This window comes from Somniosus microcephalus, chromosome 2 (assembly GCF_052327205.1).
Source record: "Somniosus microcephalus isolate GS21.2 chromosome 2, FLI_Smic_1.0, whole genome shotgun sequence".
Taxonomy (NCBI): domain Eukaryota; kingdom Metazoa; phylum Chordata; class Chondrichthyes; order Squaliformes; family Somniosidae; genus Somniosus; species Somniosus microcephalus.
Genome location: NC_140988.1, coordinates 303,307,768 through 303,325,783, shown reverse-complemented (window position 1 = coordinate 303,325,783; position 18,016 = coordinate 303,307,768). Strand labels below are relative to the sequence as shown.

General features: G+C 47.5%; 1 protein-coding gene across 2 annotated transcripts in view; it reads right to left on the bottom strand.

Moving 5' to 3' along the window:
* Positions 1 to 18,016, bottom strand: part of nol6 (nucleolar protein 6 (RNA-associated)) — a 136,704-nt gene that overhangs the window by 21,797 nt on the left and 96,891 nt on the right. For both annotated transcript variants that reach the window (XM_085973893.1, XM_085973890.1), the window contains exons 16-17: positions 14,586 to 14,723; positions 979 to 1,096 (exon numbers count right to left, since the gene is read on the bottom strand). In XM_085973893.1, the coding sequence (XP_085830019.1) occupies positions 979 to 1,096; positions 14,586 to 14,723 (256 nt within the window). The remainder of the gene's footprint in view (positions 1 to 978; positions 1,097 to 14,585; positions 14,724 to 18,016) is intronic.

Genomic DNA, 18,016 nt, shown 5'->3' with positions numbered 1-18,016 from the left:
GTGGAATAACGTGGAGAGTTCATTACGTTCTTTATTTACAGAAAACAAAGTGAAGCGGAGTGGAATAAGTGAGTTTTGATTACAACTGGTATTCTGTACGTTCACATGGTGTGAAATAAAGCAGCTTAATGATTAGTTTCTGGCCTAGTCTCAGCAAGTGTTCATTTGGTAGACCTTTGGAGAGATGGAAGAAGTACATACGGAAGACACGAATATCCAGTTCAGGGCACAAGGGGGTTTTATTGTTACACCCCAGGTTACACGACTGTGCAAGTAGATAACAAACGCAAGCCGATCAGACCACTTGTAGGAGCGGTTGACACCAATGAACCCAAGAAAGTATTTGCAGCAGTCTTGAATTTGTAACACCCCCAGCAGAGAAACAATATATACCCTCTTCTTCCTCTCCCATTTATAACATGCCCTTTGCTTGAGTTCCAAAGGCAACTTTAAAAGTGTGTCTCTACTGCCTTTTCAATCTTAAAATTTTAGAAAATTTGTGGATACAAATAAAGGCTGATAAAGCAGCTATATTGCTGATTCCCCAGGAATATTGGTGAGGTAAGCTTAAATACTATAGCAGCAGCAGGTGTGCATCTTAGGCAGGACTAGTCCTGATAGCTTCAGCTCGCTCACTGAATGGAAATGTTTCATCTACCCGCCTTGTTAAGAACTTGGGGGGAAAAAAAGAGTTATAATTACAGCTGGGACTAAGGTTCAAACCACAGCATCTCCATTCTAGGACAGAATGTTCAGCCAGTAGAACATCCTGGTACTGTGCAAGTGTAAAATAAATTGCTCTCCCTCTCTCAATTTGGAGGTCTGATAGTTGCTGCAAACAGAAGCAGCTCATTAAACTGCCCAGATACAGAAGACAATTGTCAGAACAGAAGCACACTGCATACCAAACACATGGATCAGCAAGACAGTCAAAGACTATACGGATCAAAGAACGCCAACTTCTGTTGACCTCCTTACCTTTCAATGCTGGGACATACACAGAGCATGGCTTGTCACCTAAAGGAAGCAGGCATTTGCTGTTCTTATCCTTCATATAATAAGAGAAATCTGGTTTCACTGGTACTGGTGGGAAAACCTATAAAGAGACCAAATTTAAAAAGGAATTATTGACAATAGATATAAAAATCTTATGAACTAAAAATGAATGCTCACAGGCGGAAGATATGCTTGACCTTAACCACACCTACAATGGGACTTACAGGTGAATGTAATGTTGTGGCTATACCTTTTTTGAGGGTGGGAGTCCATCTGTTTAGAAGGTATTTTTCTCCTTTACCCCCCTCTCATGGTCTCCCAGTCAAATACACCAACGACCACAGGGCACCGTATTAGTTGTCGACGCAATTTTAACATAAGCACATTGCCTGCATTACAATGGTGAATGCAACAAAACAACAAATTGCATTTATATAGTGCCGTTAATGCCCAAGGCGCTTCACAGGAGTTTTATCAAACAAAATTTGACACCGAGCCACACAAGGAGATATTAGGACAGATGGCCAAAAACTTGGTCCCGGGGTAGGTATTAAGGAGCATCTTAAAGGAAAAGAAAGAGGTGGAGAGGTTATGGGGCAGGGGGGCAGAGTTGCAGAGGATTGTGTGAAAGGAGAAACAGATGATTTCAGAGTTTATGTTGAAGTGGAAGAGTTGCTACTGGGACTGTAAACAATATTACTGAAGACAAACAGGCCGAGACAACTGAAAGCACAGCCACCAATGGTGGAGAGATTAAAATCGGGGATGTGCAAGTGGTCAGAATTGGAGGAGCGCAGAGATCTCGGTGGGTTGTAGGGGCGGAGGAGGTTACAGAAACAGGGAGGGGCGAGGCCATGGTGGGATTTGAAAACAAGGATGAGAATTTTTAAATTGAGGCCTTGCCAGACCGGGAGCCAATGTAGGTCAGCGAGCACAGGGGTGGATGGGTGAACGGGACTTGGTGCGAGTTAGGACACGGGCAGCAGATTTTTGGATGAGCTCAAGTTTATGGACGTGGAAGATGGGAGGCCGGCCAGGAGAGCTGGAATAGTCAAGTCTAGAGGTAACAAAGACATGGATGAGGCTTTCAGTAGCAGATGAGCTGAGGTAGGTGTGGAGTCGGGTGAGGTTACGGAGGTGGAAGTAGGCGGTCTTGGTGATGACACGGCTATGTGGTCGGAAGTTCATCTCGTGGTCAAATACGACACCAAGGTTGCAAACGGTCTGGTTCAGCCTCAGGCAGTTGCCAGGGAGAGGGAAGGGGTCGGTGGCTCAAGAACGGCTTGTTTGTGAGGGGCACTGAAGACAATGGCCTTGGTCTTCCCAATATTTAGTTGGGAGGAAATTTCTACTCATCCAGAACTGGATGTCAGACAAGCAGTGTGACAAATTAGAGACAGTGGCACTTCAAAAGTAATTCATTAAAGAAAAAACACAGACAGAAAGAAAAAGACAGAAGGAAAGAAAAGACAGAGAGAAAAAGGAAAAGTCCATAATATCAAGCCTCGCACAATAATCTCATTATCAATTTGTGGCTGTTGGTGACTAATTCTCAAACTGTGGGCAGCTGGACCACCACCTCGGAGGTTGATGCACCGTTTGTCTTTGGCAACCATTGTTTACAGGCCCAGTAGCAACTCTTCCACTTCAACATCAACCCTTGCCAGTGCTTCGCACCCTGAAATCATTTGTTTCTTCTTTCACACAATCCAGCATTTTGTGCACTGCCACCAAGCTTCTGGACTCAGCAGAAGATGATCAACTGGCATTGGTCTGAGATTAGTAAAATGTTTTAATTAAGTTATTGGAACGCGTTTACTAGAAATTAAAAATGTAGGAAACACGGTGCAGCATGTCAGAACAATTTCAGTAAAAAATAGCTGCCGGAAAGTAATTTCTATTGGTAGAGTATTTATCTTTGTCTACCACCCCTCTCCTTATTTCCCTTTGCCACACATCATTCCCCATCGAGTAGGTGGGTGTGTGACTTGCTGCCAATTCTACTGACTATCAGAAGCGACAGGAACATGGCCTCAGCTCACACTCTGTACAATTTTACCTTCTTGCTGCAAGAAAGTGCTTGTTACAACACAGCTCAAAAATTCCATCTGTGGGGATCAGTTACAAACAAATGTTTTGCCACTCCTTGAACAACACGGACTCGGAAAACGTGCTTTAGGGTAATGTTCGGGCACAACACACTGAACCGTCAAGGGTTGGGATGTGGATTATTTGCCAAGTTGCTGATCTCAATCATATTGCTGTTGAATAGCTGCAAACAGACCAAAAGGTGCTAAATGGGATAGAATCAGAATAGATCTAGCAGCTCAAAACTGGGCATCCATGAGGCGCTGTGGGCCATGAGCAGCAGCAGATTTGTATTCCACCACAATCTATAAGCTCATGGCCCGGCATATCCCTCACTCTACTATTAACATCAAGCCAGGGGACCAACCCTGGTTCAATGAGGAGTGCAGAAGAGCATGCCAGGAGCAGCACCAGGCATACCTAAAAATGAGGTGCCAAGCTGGGGAAGCTGCAACACAGAACTACATGCATGCTAAACAGCAGAAACAGCATGCTATAGACAGGGCTAAGCGATCTTACAACCAACAGATCAGATCAGAGCTCTACAGTCCTGCCACATCCAATCGTGAATGGTGGTGGACAATTAAACAACTAACGGGAGGAGGAGGCTCCATGAACATCCCTGACATGAATCAGTCATTCATAAAAGAAAGACTTATGAAATAATACTGAGCGGCCTGCGGGTGGCACTGTCCAGGGAGAGTATAAATACTCGGGCACGGGCCCAGCTTACGCAAGACATTCTTAACAGGAACTAGTGAAGGACACAACTAGACCTCCATGTTGTAAAACAGTTAATTAAAGCTTTGTTTAACGCTTAAACCAAGTGCCTAGTAGTTTTCTTACGTCAATCCCCATCCTCAATGATGGTGGAGCCCAGCATGCGAGTGCAAAATACAAGGCTGGTGCATTTGCAACCATCTTCAGCCAGAAGTGCCGAGTGGATAATCCATCTCGGCCTCCTTCTGAGGTCCCCACCAACACAGAAGCCAGTCTTCAGCCAATTCGATTCACTCCGTGTGATCTCAAGAAATAGCTGAGCGCACTGGGTACAGCAAAGGCTATAGGCCCCCAACAACATCCCGGCTGTCGTGCTGAAGACTTGTACTCCAAAACTAGCCGCGCCTCTAACCAAGCTGTTCCAGTACAGCTTCAACACTGGCATCTATCCGACAATGTGGAAAGCTGCCCAGGTATGCCCTATCCACAAAAGGCAGGACAAATCAAATCGGCCAATTACTGCCCCATCAGTCTACTCTCAATCATCAGCAAAGTGATGGAAGGTGACGTCGACAGTGCACTTACTCATCAATAACCTGCTCACCGCTGCTCAGTTTGGGTTCAGCCAGGAACACTTGGCTCCTGACCTCATTACAGCCTTGATCCAAACATGAACAAAAGAGCTGAATTCCAGAGGTGAGGTGAGAGTGACTGCCCTTAACATCAAGGCAGCATTTGACTGAGCGTGGCATCAAGGAGCCCCAGTAAAATGGAACTCAATGGGAATCGGGGGGGGAAAACTCTCCACTGGCTGAAGTCAAACCTAGCACAAAGGAAGATAGTTGTGGCGGTTGGAGGTCAATCATCACAGCCCCAGGACATCGCTGCAGGAGTTCCTCAGGGCAGCGTCCTAGGCCCCATCTTCAGCTGCTTCATCAATGACCTTCCCTCCATCATAAGGTCAGAAGTGGGGATGTTCGCTGATGATTGGACAGTGTACAGTTCCATTCGCAATAATGAAGCAGTCCATGCCCGCATGCAGCAAGACCTGGACAACATTCAGGCTTGGGCTGATGAGTGGCAAGTAACATTCGCGCCACACAAGTGCCCGGCAATGACCATCTCCAACAAGCGAGAGTCTAACCACCTCCCCTTGACATTCAACAGCATTACTATCGCCAAATCTCCCACCATCAACATCCTGGGGTCACGATTGACCAGAATCTTATCTGGACCAGCCACATAAATACTGTGGCTACAAGAGCAGGTCAGAGGCTGGATATTCTGCAGCGAGTGTCTCACCTCCTGACTCCCCAAAGCCTTTCCACCATCTACAAGGCACAAGCCAGGAGTGTGATGGAATACTCTCCACTTGCCCGGCAGGCGTGCAGCTCCAACAACGCTCAAGAAGCTCGACTCCATCCAGGACAAAGCAGCTCGCTTGATTGGCACCCCATCCACCATCTTAAACATTCACTGGTTGCAGTGTGTACCATCTACAAGATGCACTGCAGCAACTCACCAAGGCTTCTTCTACAGTACCTCCAAAACCAGTGACCTCTACCACCTAGAAGGACAAGGGCAGCAGGTGCATGGGAACACCATCACCTCCAAATCACACACCATGCCGACTTGAAAATATATCGCCATTCCTTCATCGTTGCTGGGTCAAAATCCTGGAAATCCCTCCCTAACAGCACTATGGGAGTACCTTTACTGCACGGACTGCAGCGGTTCACCACCACTTTAAGGGCAATTAGGAATGGGCAATAAATGCTGGCCTCGCCAGTGACACCCATAGGACAGGACCAAATTTTTTTTTTTTTTTTTTAAATAAAAGTGGTGGAAATCAAATGGAGAGTCCCCATCAAGTCACATCTACAGAGCTCCAAATGCCATCGCCAGAGGTTTAGATACAGGTCAATAGTTGATGCTCAACCTGAGGAAACTGGAGAAAAGGGAGAAAGGTAATTGTTTTCCACCCTCTTTTTGCAGACACAAGGGATTGTTAATAAATACTCGCCATTTCAGTTAACATTTTATGATTAGTTGGGTTTGTAAAAAAGATTGGTCAGGTGGGATCACACAGCTTTAAAGTTTGCCATTATACACAGAAAGAACATAAGAGAACATTTAAATTTATATAGTATCTTTATACAGCACCTTATCACATGCTCAGGACATCTCAAAGTACTCCACAAAGAAATAATTTTTTTTACAAGTACAATCATTGTTGTGAAGACAAAAAAATCTGAATCACTCTTTAATCGCCATTAGAAAACTAAACCTGGTGTCATTTTATTTCAGGTCATGGGATGGCAATCCTTTGAATAGTACGCTCAATAAGGAACTTCATTCAACAGGTAGCACCTGAGCTACACAAAGGCTCAATGAAAGCAGATGTTTTGAACTTCTAAGTTTTAAATAGCTAGCAGTAAAAAACCAGGAATATAAAAACATCCCAGGGAAATTCCACAAACATGGAACTGTAGAACAAGAACTGACAAGACAAGATGCCACATGCTCCCAGAGTGCCCCCTACTGGGGCAGGATGTTCAGTAGTGGATGAACACAGAATAATACGCAAGGTTTTGAGAGTCATGAGCACACACCCAGTATCCTGAACTAATCTGAAGATACTGATCAGCAATGAATTACCGAAGTTCTGTGAGAAGTTCATATTTTTTTTGCAGTCAAAAGTGGTAATCTGATTTTTTATAAAACCAGACAACTTTTTATATGTATATATGCAAAATAAAATGTTATTTCCTAGGAACCTCACAATCAAATCTAAAATGAGGAATCTTCAGTGTTCTCTCTCCTCTCTTGAAAGAGCCAACTATCTCAGAGATACAAATCCGTGAGCAACGGCAGCCCTCCGGTATCACAATTCAACTCGTCACACTTCATGTGTGAAGAATGACCAGTCGAATGAAGCATGAGGCAATGAGTGCTTGTAAACGTTTCAGCTGTGCAGGGCATCACAGCAGAGTCTGCTCCTGTCCTCAGCCAATGTCAACACAAGTCTGCTCCTGTCCTCAGCCAATGTCCACACGAGTCTGCTCCTGTCCTCAGCCAATGTCCACACGAGTCTGCTCCTGTCCTCAGCCAATGTCCACACGAGTCTGCTCCTGTCCTCAGCCAATGTCCACACGAGTCTGCTCCTGTCCTCAGCCAGTGTCCACACGAGTCTGCTCCCGTCCTCAGCCAATGGCCACACGAGTCTGCTCCCGTCGTTAGCCAATGGCCACACGAGTCTGCTCCTGTTGTCAGCCAATGTCCACACGAGTCTGCTCCCGTCCTCAGCCAATGGCCACACGAGTCTGCTCCCGTCGTTAGCCAATGGCCACACGAGTCTGCTCCTGTTGTCAGCCAATGTCCACACGAGTCTGCTCCTGTCCTCAGCCAATGGCCACACGAGTCTGCTCCTGTCCTCAGCCAATGTCCACACGAGTCTGCTCCTGTCCTCAGCCAATGGCCACACGAGTCTGCTCCCATCCTCAGCCAATATCCACACAAGTCCTCGGAGTCCACATCACGGAAGACCTCTCCTGGTCCCTCAACACCTCCTCTCTGGTGAAGGCGGCCCAGCAGCGCCTATATTTCTTAAGGAGGCTGAAGAGATGTAATCTGTCACCCCTGATCCTCTCTAACTTTTACCGCTGCACTATAGAGAGCATCCTGACAAACTGTATCACAGTATGGTATGGCAGCTGTAGCTACTATGACCGGAAAGCCCTGCAGCGGGTAGTCAAAACTGCCCAACGCATTACCGGCACTCGGCTACCGACCATAGAGCACATATACCAGAAACGCTGTCTACGGAGGTCACGGTCCATCATCAAAGACCCTACCCACCCCAGCCACAGTCTGTTCGCCCTCCTACCATCTGGGAGACGCTACAGATGCATTCGCACCCGTACGACCAGATTTAGGAACAGCTTCTTTCCCAGGGCTGTCATCCTACTGAACTCCACAAATAAACTCTAAAGCCTGCACATCTGCCAATGCACTTTATTATGGTTATATTTATGTTAATATACTACAAGCCAAATGTATGTTGACCTGTCCTCAGCCAATGTCCACACGAGTCTGCTCCTGTCCTCAGCCAATGGCCACACGAGTCTGCTCCTGTCCTCAGCCAATGTCCATACGAGTCTGCTTCTGTCCTCAGCCAATGGCCACACGAGTCTGCTCCTGTCGTTAGCCAATGTCCACACGAGTCTGCTCCTGTCGTTAGCCAATGTCCACGAGTCTGCTCCTGTCGTTAGCCAATGTCCACACAAGTCTGCTTCTGTCCTCAGCCAATGGCCACACGAGTCTGCTCCTGTCGTTAGCCAATGTCCACACGAGTCTGCTCCTGTCGTTAGCCAATGTCCACACGAGTCTGCTCCTGTCCTCAGCCAATGTCCACACGAGTCTGCTCCTGTCCTCAGCCAATGTCCACACGAGTCTGCTCGTCGTTAGCCAATGTCCACACGAGTCTGCTCCTGTCCTCAGCCAATGTCCACACGAGTCTGCTCCCGTCCTCAGCCAATGTCCACACGAGTCTGCTCCTGTCCTCAGCCAATGGCCACACGAGTCTGCTCCTGTCCTCAGCCAATGTCCACAAATCTGCTCCCGTCGTTAACCAATGTCTACACGAGTCTGCTCCTGTCCTCAGCCAATGTCCACACGAGTCTGCTCCTGTCCTCAGCCAATGGCCACACGAGTCTGCTCCTGTCCTCAGCCAATGTCCATACGAGTCTGCTTCTGTCCTCAGCCAATGGCCACACGAGTCTGCTCCTGTCGTTAGCCAATGTCCACACGAGTCTGCTCCTGTCGTTAGCCAATGTCCACACGAGTCTGCTCCTGTCCTCAGCCAATGTCCACACGAGTCTGCTCCTGTCCTCAGCCAATGTCCACACGAGTCTGCTCGTCGTTAGCCAATGTCCACACGAGTCTGCTCCTGTCCTCAGCCAATGTCCACACGAGTCTGCTCCCGTCCTCAGCCAATGTCCACACGAGTCTGCTCCTGTCCTCAGCCAATGTCCACACGAGTCTGCTCCTGTCCTCAGCCAATGGCCACACGAGTCTGCTCCTGTCGTCAGCCAATGTCCACACGAGTCTGCGCCTGTCGTCAGCCAATGTCCACACGAGTCTGCTCCTGTCCTCAGCCAATGTCCACACGAGTCTGCTCCTGTCCTCAGCCAATGTCCACACGAGTCTGCTCCTGTCCTCAGCCAATGTCCACACGAGTCTGCTCCCGTCCTCAGCCAATGTCCACACAAGTCTGCTCCTGTCCTCAGCCAATGTCCACACGAGTCTGCTCCTGTCGTCAGCCAATGTCCACACGAGTCTGCTCCTGTCCTCAGCCAATGGCCACACGAGTCTGCTCCTGTTGTCAGCCAATGTCCACACGAGTCTGCTCCTGTCCTCAGCCAATGGCCACACGAGTCTGCTCCTGTCGTTAACCAATGTCCACGAATCTGCTCCTATCCTCAGCCAATGTCCACACGAGTCTGCTCCTGTCCTCAGCCAATGTCCACACGAATCTGCTCCTGTCCTCAGCCAATGTCCACACGAGTCTGCTTCTGTCCTCAGCCAATGTCCACACGAGTCTGCTCCCGTCCTCAGCCAATGTCCACACGAGTCTGCTCCTGTCCTCAGCCAATGTCCACACGAGTCTGCTCCTGTCCTCAGCCAATGTCCACACGAGTCTGCTCCTGTCCTCAGCCAAAGGCCACACGAGTCTGCTCCTGTCCTGAGCCAATGTCCACACATGCGCAGCAAAAGGTTACTGCACAACAACCAAGCGCAGAACCCTGGCTGATTTTTCCCTTTCCTCGTTCAGAAGCAACAATGCCAATTATGGCACCTAGCTATTGTCCCAGCTGAGAACATCCAACTCAGCACAGAGCAGAGACACTGCAGTGTCTTTACCCTATATCAGGTGAGTACAAAGTCTTTGAAATAATTTTCATAATATTTTGCTTCCTCTGTACCATCACCTTGAGGTTTCAAAAGGAAAGCTTATCTTGCCAACCATCTGATGAAGACATACTCAACCATTTTACTTATTCTGTCATATACAAGACTGCTTTACTGTATCACTTTCATTTCAAAAGGGGAGAGGGAGAGATTATTACAATAAATCAATAAAGAACCCTATTAAAGGAGAGAATAGAAGAACATCTAGAAATGAAAAGTATAATAATGAATAGTCAGCATGGATTTCAAAAGGGAAAATCCTGCTTGACCAACCTTATTGAATTTTTTGAAGAGGTAACAGCGAGTAGACAATGGTAATGCAGTAGATGTAATTTATCTGTATTTTCAAAGGGCCTTCAATAAGGTACCCCATAATAGACTGATGAAGAAGGTCAGAGAAAGCAGAGTCAGGGGACAAGTAGCAGAATGGATTGCTGGCTGGCTTCAGGACAGAAAGCAGAGAGTAGGAGTAAAGGGTAGCTATTCACAGTGGCAGAAGGTGGGTAGTGGTGTTCCACAAGGATCAGTGCTGGGACCACTGCTGTTCACAATTTACATTAACGATTTAGACTTGGAATCAAAAACACAATTTCTAAATTTGCAGATACCAAATTGGGGGGGGTGGAAATAGTCATTACAGGGGGACATTAATAAACTTGCAGAATGAGCAAATAATTGGCAAATGAAGTTCAACACAGACAAATGTGAGGTATTACATTTTGGTAGGAAGAATAGGGAGGTCACTTATCACTTGGAGGGTGCGAGTCCAGGTGGGGTAGAGGAACAAAGGGATCCAGGAGTACAAATACACAAATCACTAAAAGTTGTGACACAGGTTAGCAAGGCCATTAAAAATGCAAACCAAGCACTCAGGTTTATTTCTAGAGGGATAGAATTGAAAAGTAGGGAAGTTATGCTAAACCTGTATCGAACCTTGGTTAGACCACAATTCGGGGGAGAAATTCGGTCTCGCCCCATTTGGGGCGCTAGTATTGGTGGTGCGCAAAGTTTAGCGCCAGGCGCAATTTATCGCCACCTCGAGTGATATTGGGTAGCTGCGCCCCGGAAGGTGATTGCGGCGCTAAATCAGGCGCTGCACGATAGTCTTAAGGCGCTAACCCGGCAGCGCGACACAATTTCTCCGCGAGCGGTCGCAGCGCAGGTGCTGTCAATTATCTATTTCACCCAGACACGCTGGCGCCGGCCAGCTCTTAAAGGGGCGGATCGATTATCATCTGCAGCCACACTCTGCGCCTTGTAGGCCTCAAACTCGGCGGCAACCTACCTGTGGTGGCCAAAACTTCAACCACATGGAGAGGGCCAGGGAGAGAGCGCAGCGTTTCAGCGAGGGGGCATTGGATGCTCTGGTTGGCGCGGTGGAGCGCCGGCGATCTGTGCTGTACCCGGAGAATGGCAGGAGGCCTCAACACACCGAATACCACAGAGCTTGGAGGGAGGTTTCCCAAAGAGTCACCTCCAGCAGCATGGTTCCGAGGACTCCTGTGCAATGCAGGAAGAAGTTCAACGACCTCACTCGGGTCGTCAGGGTGAGTGCCTTTTTCAGAATCATCTTCATCCCTCCATCTGCACCTCACTTTATGGCCAGAGGGTGTGCCAAGCCCCAATGGCCAGCTGTCATCCAGCACCCATGGCCCTTTCTGGAAACACACACGCAAATTCAGCTAGTTGCATAATGTAAGGGCTATTCGACCATGGGAGGCATGTGATGCCAGATCAGGGCAGCATGTTTCATCACACCCCGTCCTTTCTCTTGCAGGCCAAGCTGGCGAGTAACCGCCGGCAACAGCTTCAGACCGGAGGAGGCCGGCCTCACCTGCAGACCCTTACAGACCTGGAGGAGCGAGTCCACCAGATCGTTGCAAGCCGAATGAGTGGTCCCGTCGCCTCTGGAGATGCCGACCCCATTGTGGACAGCGATGGTAGATTTTTGACCTCTCTCCTTCCACTTGTTCCCCACACCAGCATGCTTTTTCACTCTCGAGCCAATTCAGAGCATTGCAACACTCATGCATCCCTTGCTGCCACCCTGTCCTTTCGCTAAAGCCACTCTTGAACCTCCCTGCTTTCAGATGCTGCATCACCAGCTCGGGAGGCGGGCCCTCAAGCTGCCACTGCTACTGACTCCGGAGGTGACGAGGAGGAGGAAGCCGGACCACCCGTTCCACCCTCAGGCGAGCCAGCCCATCTCCAGACTGGGGAGACTCCTTCCCTGGAGGGGAGCGGGGGGGGGGGGGGGGGGGATGGAGGATCCAGCTGCAGGACCCAGCGGCCTGCAGCAACGCAAGGGGGGTAGGGAAGCTCGGGGGCCGTCTCCCCGGAGGGCGAGTCGGGCCGCGAGTGCTGCTGCACAGAACGCAGAAGAGGTGCGTGCCCTCGCAGAAATGAGCGCCCAGGCTGGGCTGAGGCACACTGAACTCATGGCTGCAGTGGCAAGGATGCCCGAATCCATTGAGACACTGGCAAGGAGTGTCCAAGACTTCGGCGCAGCACAGGCAAGGAGTGTGCAGGACTTCAGCACAGCACTGGCCAGGATTGTCCAGGGCTTCAGCGAAGCAATGGCACCTGCCTCGCAAGTGCTGAGTGCTGCCACGCAGTCACTCACTGGTCTCATGCAGACGCAGATTGAGGCCACGCGAGCACTGACTGCTGCCACCCTCGCTGGATCGGGCAGGATTCCCCGGGGCCCTCGCCGCGCCACAGCAGGCCAGCAATCTGTGCACCAGCCGATTGCTGCGCATGCTGTGGTGCTGCCCCGTCAGAGTGCCAGTGTGTCGGCCAACCAGGGAGCTGCTGTCCGCTCTCAGGATGACAGCATTCCTGATGCCACCACTGGCACTTCTCCACTGCAGCTGCCACCACTTGTAGGACAGACTGCTGCCGCCCATGCAGAGTTGGAGCAGTCAGCAGCCAGGCCCTCCAGGCCGTCCCTCAGGGGCATCTGCGGTTTCGGACAGTCAGCAGGCCTCCCCCAGCCTTGCTGCAGCCACTGGGGTCCCATTACGGAGGAGCTGCAGGGCGGGAAGGGGCCAATTCCGAAAGGGAAGCAGATCACCATCGAGGGGGAAAAAGTAGAAGGCGCTGCTGATTCCTGTTATTTGTTTCATTCAAGGCCGAGGATGATGGTTTGAATGTTAGTAATGTTTTGGACAGTCTCCCGGGTGTGAGAGTCACTTATGTGGCAGTCTGTTTGTTTTGCTTTTTGTTGCCATTGCTTTGTCATGCGGGAAGGAAACACATTTTGTTAAATAAACAACTTTCTTTATTCACAATGGCCATGCCTGCCACTCTATTCCTGCGTCTCTGTGCCCTGTCAATATGATTGAGAGTGACGACGTTCCCATCCAATGCAGCCCCCATAGTCAGTGCGCACTGAAAGTTATGCCGTTTGAGAAGCTCACCAACTGCAAAGTGATGTTCAGACGGCTAAAGTTCCTCAGCCAGCGCTGGCTCACTGCAGAAATGGCTCTCCGTGTGTAGCTGAGCAACTCTCTCTCGCTCAAAGAAGTTGTGGTCCAAAAATGGCTACCACGAATAATCCAGGAACAGTCCCCTTTAAATAGCACCCCTCCCCCCCCAGCCCAACAGCAACTTGGAAACGTTCCAGGTAACCTGTCGTTGTTAGCGCCAGGCGGTATGGAGGGGGGCGCCACTGAATTTCCAGTCCGGGGCGCCCCAAGGGCGTTGCACACTGAAATGACGTCATGATCTGCGTGCGCTGGTGAGCAGGCGCTACGGTTTAGCACCGGCGCTAAATATCCACTCAATATGAGAAGAGGCGCAGGGTTCGCTGCGCCCGGGCGCTAGTTGGTTAGCGCCCCACTTCTCGACCTCTTTAGGCGCTAATGGGTGGTGCAATTTTTCCCCCTTAGAGTACTGCGTGCAGTTCTGGTCGCCATATTATAAAAAGAACATAGAGGCACTGGAGAGGGTGCAGAAGATTTACAAGGATGATACCAGAATTTTGAGGGTATACCTATCAGGAAAGGATGAACAGGCTGGGTCTCTTTTCTCTTGAAAGAAGGCTGAGGGGTGACCTAATAGAGGTCTATAAAATTATGAAAGGTTTTGATAGAGTGAGTACAGAAAGAATGTTTCCACTTGTGGGGAAGAGCATAACTAGAGGCCATCAATATAAGATAGTCATCAAGAAATCCAATAGGGAATTCAGAAGAAACTTCTTTACCCAAAGAGTGGTGAGAATGTGAAACTTGCTACCACAGGGAGTGGTTGAAGCGAATAGTATAGATGTATTTAAGGGGAGGCTAGCCAAGCATATGAGGGAGAAGGGAATAGAGGTTTATGCTAATAGATTTAGATGAGGAAAGACGGGAGGAGGTTCGAGTGGGGCATAAATGACGGCATGGACTGGTTGGGCCGAATGGCCCGTTTCTAAGCCATATATCCTATGTAATCCTATGTTAACATAATAAATCAGATCAAAATTTTAGGTTTCAGACTTGTTTTCCAATTTCAATATCTTGATGGGTAAATAGACAGGGATATGCAGCTGGAAGTACATGTAAACTGTATCAAAGTAGAATGCCATTTGGCCAAGAATTAGGTTTGTTCCTTTGCACATAAGCAGCACACAGAATACTTTAAAAATATGAACATTCCATGAGCCTGCACGGTTCAAGTCCTAACAGTGTATATATTGCACGATATTGAAAAGCTGCATTTTTACCAACATAATGCAATCTTAACCCTGAAATCACTGCACCGAGGTCAATGCACTACTAACATTCTTAACTAACACACTAAAGCGTGTGAAGTGCAAAGTATCAGCTTACTTCTGTGTATCTGAACACAGGGTGTGTCCCTTGGACTGAGGCGACAGTTAAGGGAAGTCCACTGAGGTTCCAAAGCTTCCGACTCAGGTCATCATATGACTGCACAACACTGATGGTCTTCTCCTCGGACACTGCAGACTGAGACAGAAAGATACAAGTTTGGTGAATCCTACTGAGGGTATTATGGCTTGAAATTTAAAAAAAAAATTAATTTGTGGTGGATTCTTACTCCTTACTGATAACACATTGTATTAATTTTAGAGAAATCTTCAGAAAAATCAGGAGGCCCAATTACAACAATAGTGAAGACATGGGCACCTTCAGGTTTCCCCAATATCAAGTTGCAAGTCCTCTACACCATAGTGTAGTGAAACTCTCTAAAAGGAGGCGTAGGAATTGGTACCAAACCCGATTACGCCTCTCTTATGGAGGAAGAGTGGGTTCAGGTTTAGACCCTGGATTATAACCAAACAGTCTGCACTGGACACAAGGAGATCCATTTTTCATTTTCTCCACCAAGTCCCAGCATGGGTGCACATGGATTCTCTTTTGTGCTGGAAGGGTTGAGAGTCAAATGGTATTTAACTATTTGTTATAGAGATACATAAAGACTACAAATTTGACATTTATATCCCTTACAATCTCATTTTGTTTCACAGATTTTATTTTCAAGCATTTATACAGATAGACACATTGATACATTAAATTCTTTTTGGCATGGTTGTCCCTGCACTGGAAGAAATGCAGGTTTAAGGGATGAAGCAATTTGTTTACTCTTGATCTCAAATCTTAATGCACGCATCATTCACAGACAGCTATAGTACCATTAAAATCCTTTCAAAAGCACTACTAAGCTATTTGGATTTATTTTTCTCAGCAGCTATCACTGTATCGCAGGGTTGCTAAACCAGCCAAGTCAATTTCAATGTCATTGCCAAGAACAGTAATTCCCATCAGCCCAGCAATGCCACCTGGCGGAGTTTTCACTTACTGCAACTGTGTAATAAAAAAAGACCACCCCTTTAAAATTCTCTCTAATATACAATTGAACACAACAACAAAAAATAAAGGAAATGCAAAAATTCTGGTTTCAACAGTCCATCTCTAATCACAGACCACTGATCTGGTATCAAGTCACCTGTGCACAGTTGTTGCCTCCATATAATAAAAAGCATATAGAGGCACTGGAGAAGGTGCAAAAAAAGATTTACTAGCATTATACCAGAACTAAGAGGTTATACCAATCAGTAAAGATTGAACCGGTTTGGGCTCTTTTCTCTAGAAAAAAGAGGCGGGTGACCCGATGGAGGTCTTTAAGATTATGAAAGGGTTTGGTAGGGTCGACAATGTTTCCACTAGGGTTTTTCTCTCCCTGCTTTTAAAAGTCTCCTCAAAACCTTTCCGACCGTGCCTTCGGTCTTTGCTCTCTCTACTACTGCTCAGCATCCACATTCTCCTATGTGAAGTGTTTTGGGACATTTTATTAATTAAACGTGCAAACTCTTGCTCTAGTAAAAAGGACGAAAGTACTAGAGGACAATAGCACCGAATTTGCAAACCTCAAACAAGACTCGAGATTGGAAGGAATTTTCTCTCCAGCATGTGGTGAATATACAGCTTAGACATTCTGCTAAATCAGGTAATGCCGTGTTACCTAATGTCTATTGGAAAATATGGTTAGATAACATCTGAAAAAAAAGGATGCACTGGCATTGGAAAACTAAACATATTCACGTTGACACATTTTCTGTTACCCTCTGCATGCATTTCATCAACAAAAAAATTGCATTGAGCTTTGCCAACTTATTCAGTGAGTAGCTGATCCATACTAAACAAGAAACTTCCAGGTTCAATCCTGGTCTCAGCCACGGTGGGGGAATGGGTGCTACAACTGGCCACAGTGCCCCAGGATTATGAAAGTGAAAATTGGCCACAAGTCCAGTAAACCCTTACTGGCAATATTCAAGCCTAGACAGAGTGAGGATGATGTGATGCATCCCAGTAATTGAACAGCCTGCTCACACTCACTGTGAAGGAGTAAACATGAACGGGCAACTGGGCATGGGACCAAAAGACAACTGGCATGGTCTCCCACTAAAGAGCCAATGCCTTCAGGAGAGGAGAGAAAATTAATGGGGGACAAAAGGAAACAATTGTGCTTGACTGCAGAAAAATTATCTAAAATTCAGCTCTAAAAGCAAGACTGCACGTCTATGAATTTGTCTCAATACCTGGATCAGGAACAACTCCATGCATCTTCATCGTAAGCCAAAAAGCAAATCAATAATAAAGCATAACCTTTCCCTGGCTTAAAATGAGATACCTCGAAGAGGTTGCTGTGAAAATATTTCCCCTTTTACAATAACTGCCAGATTTTGAATCACAGAATAATTACAGCACAGAAGGAGACCATTCGGCCCGTTGAGCCCGTGCCGGATCTCTGCAAGAGCACTTCAGCTAGCCCCACTCCCCCGCCCTTTCCTCGTAGCCCTGCAAATTGTTTTCCTTCAGGTACTTATCCAATTCCCTTTTGAAAGCCACGATTGAATCTGCCTCCACCACCCTCTCAGGCAGTGCATTCCAGATCCTAACCACTCCTACGCAAAAACGCTTTCCCTCATGTCACCTTTGGTTCTTTTGCCAATCACCTTAAATCTATGTCCTCTGGTTCTCAACCCTTCTGACAAAAGGAACTGTTTCTCTCTCTACTCTGTCTAGACCCCTCATGATTTTGAACACCTCCATCAAATCTCCTCTCAATCTTCTCTGTTCTAAGGAGAGCAACCCCAGCTTTTCCAGTCTATCCACGTAACTGACATCCCTCATCCCTGGAACCATTCTTGTAAATCTTTTCTGCACTCTCTCTAAGGCCTTCACATCCTTCCTAAAGTGCAATGCCCAGAATTGGACACAATACTCCAGTTGAGGCCGGACCAGTGTTTTAAAAATGTTCATCATAATTTCCTTGCTGTTGTACTCTATGCCTCTATTTATAAAGCCCAGGATCCCGTATGCTTTTTTAACCGCTTTCTCAACCTGCCCTGCCACCTTCAATGATTCGTGTACATATATCCCCAGGTATCTCTGTTCATGCACCCCCTTTAGAATTGTACCCTTTAGTTTATATTTCCTTTCCTCATTCTTCCTACCAAGATGTATCAGTTTGTACTTTTCTGCGTTAAATTTCATCTGCCACGTGTCCACCCATTTCACCAGCCTGTCTATGTCCTCTTGAAGTCTATCACTATCCTCCTCACTGTTCACTGTACTTCCAAGTTTTGTGCCATCTGCAAATTTTGAAATTGTGCCCTGTACACCCAAGTCCAAGTCATTAATATATATCAGGAAAAGCAGTGGTCCTAGTACCGACCCCTGGGGAACACCACTGTGTACCTTCCTCCAGTCCGAAAAACAACCGTTTACCACTACTC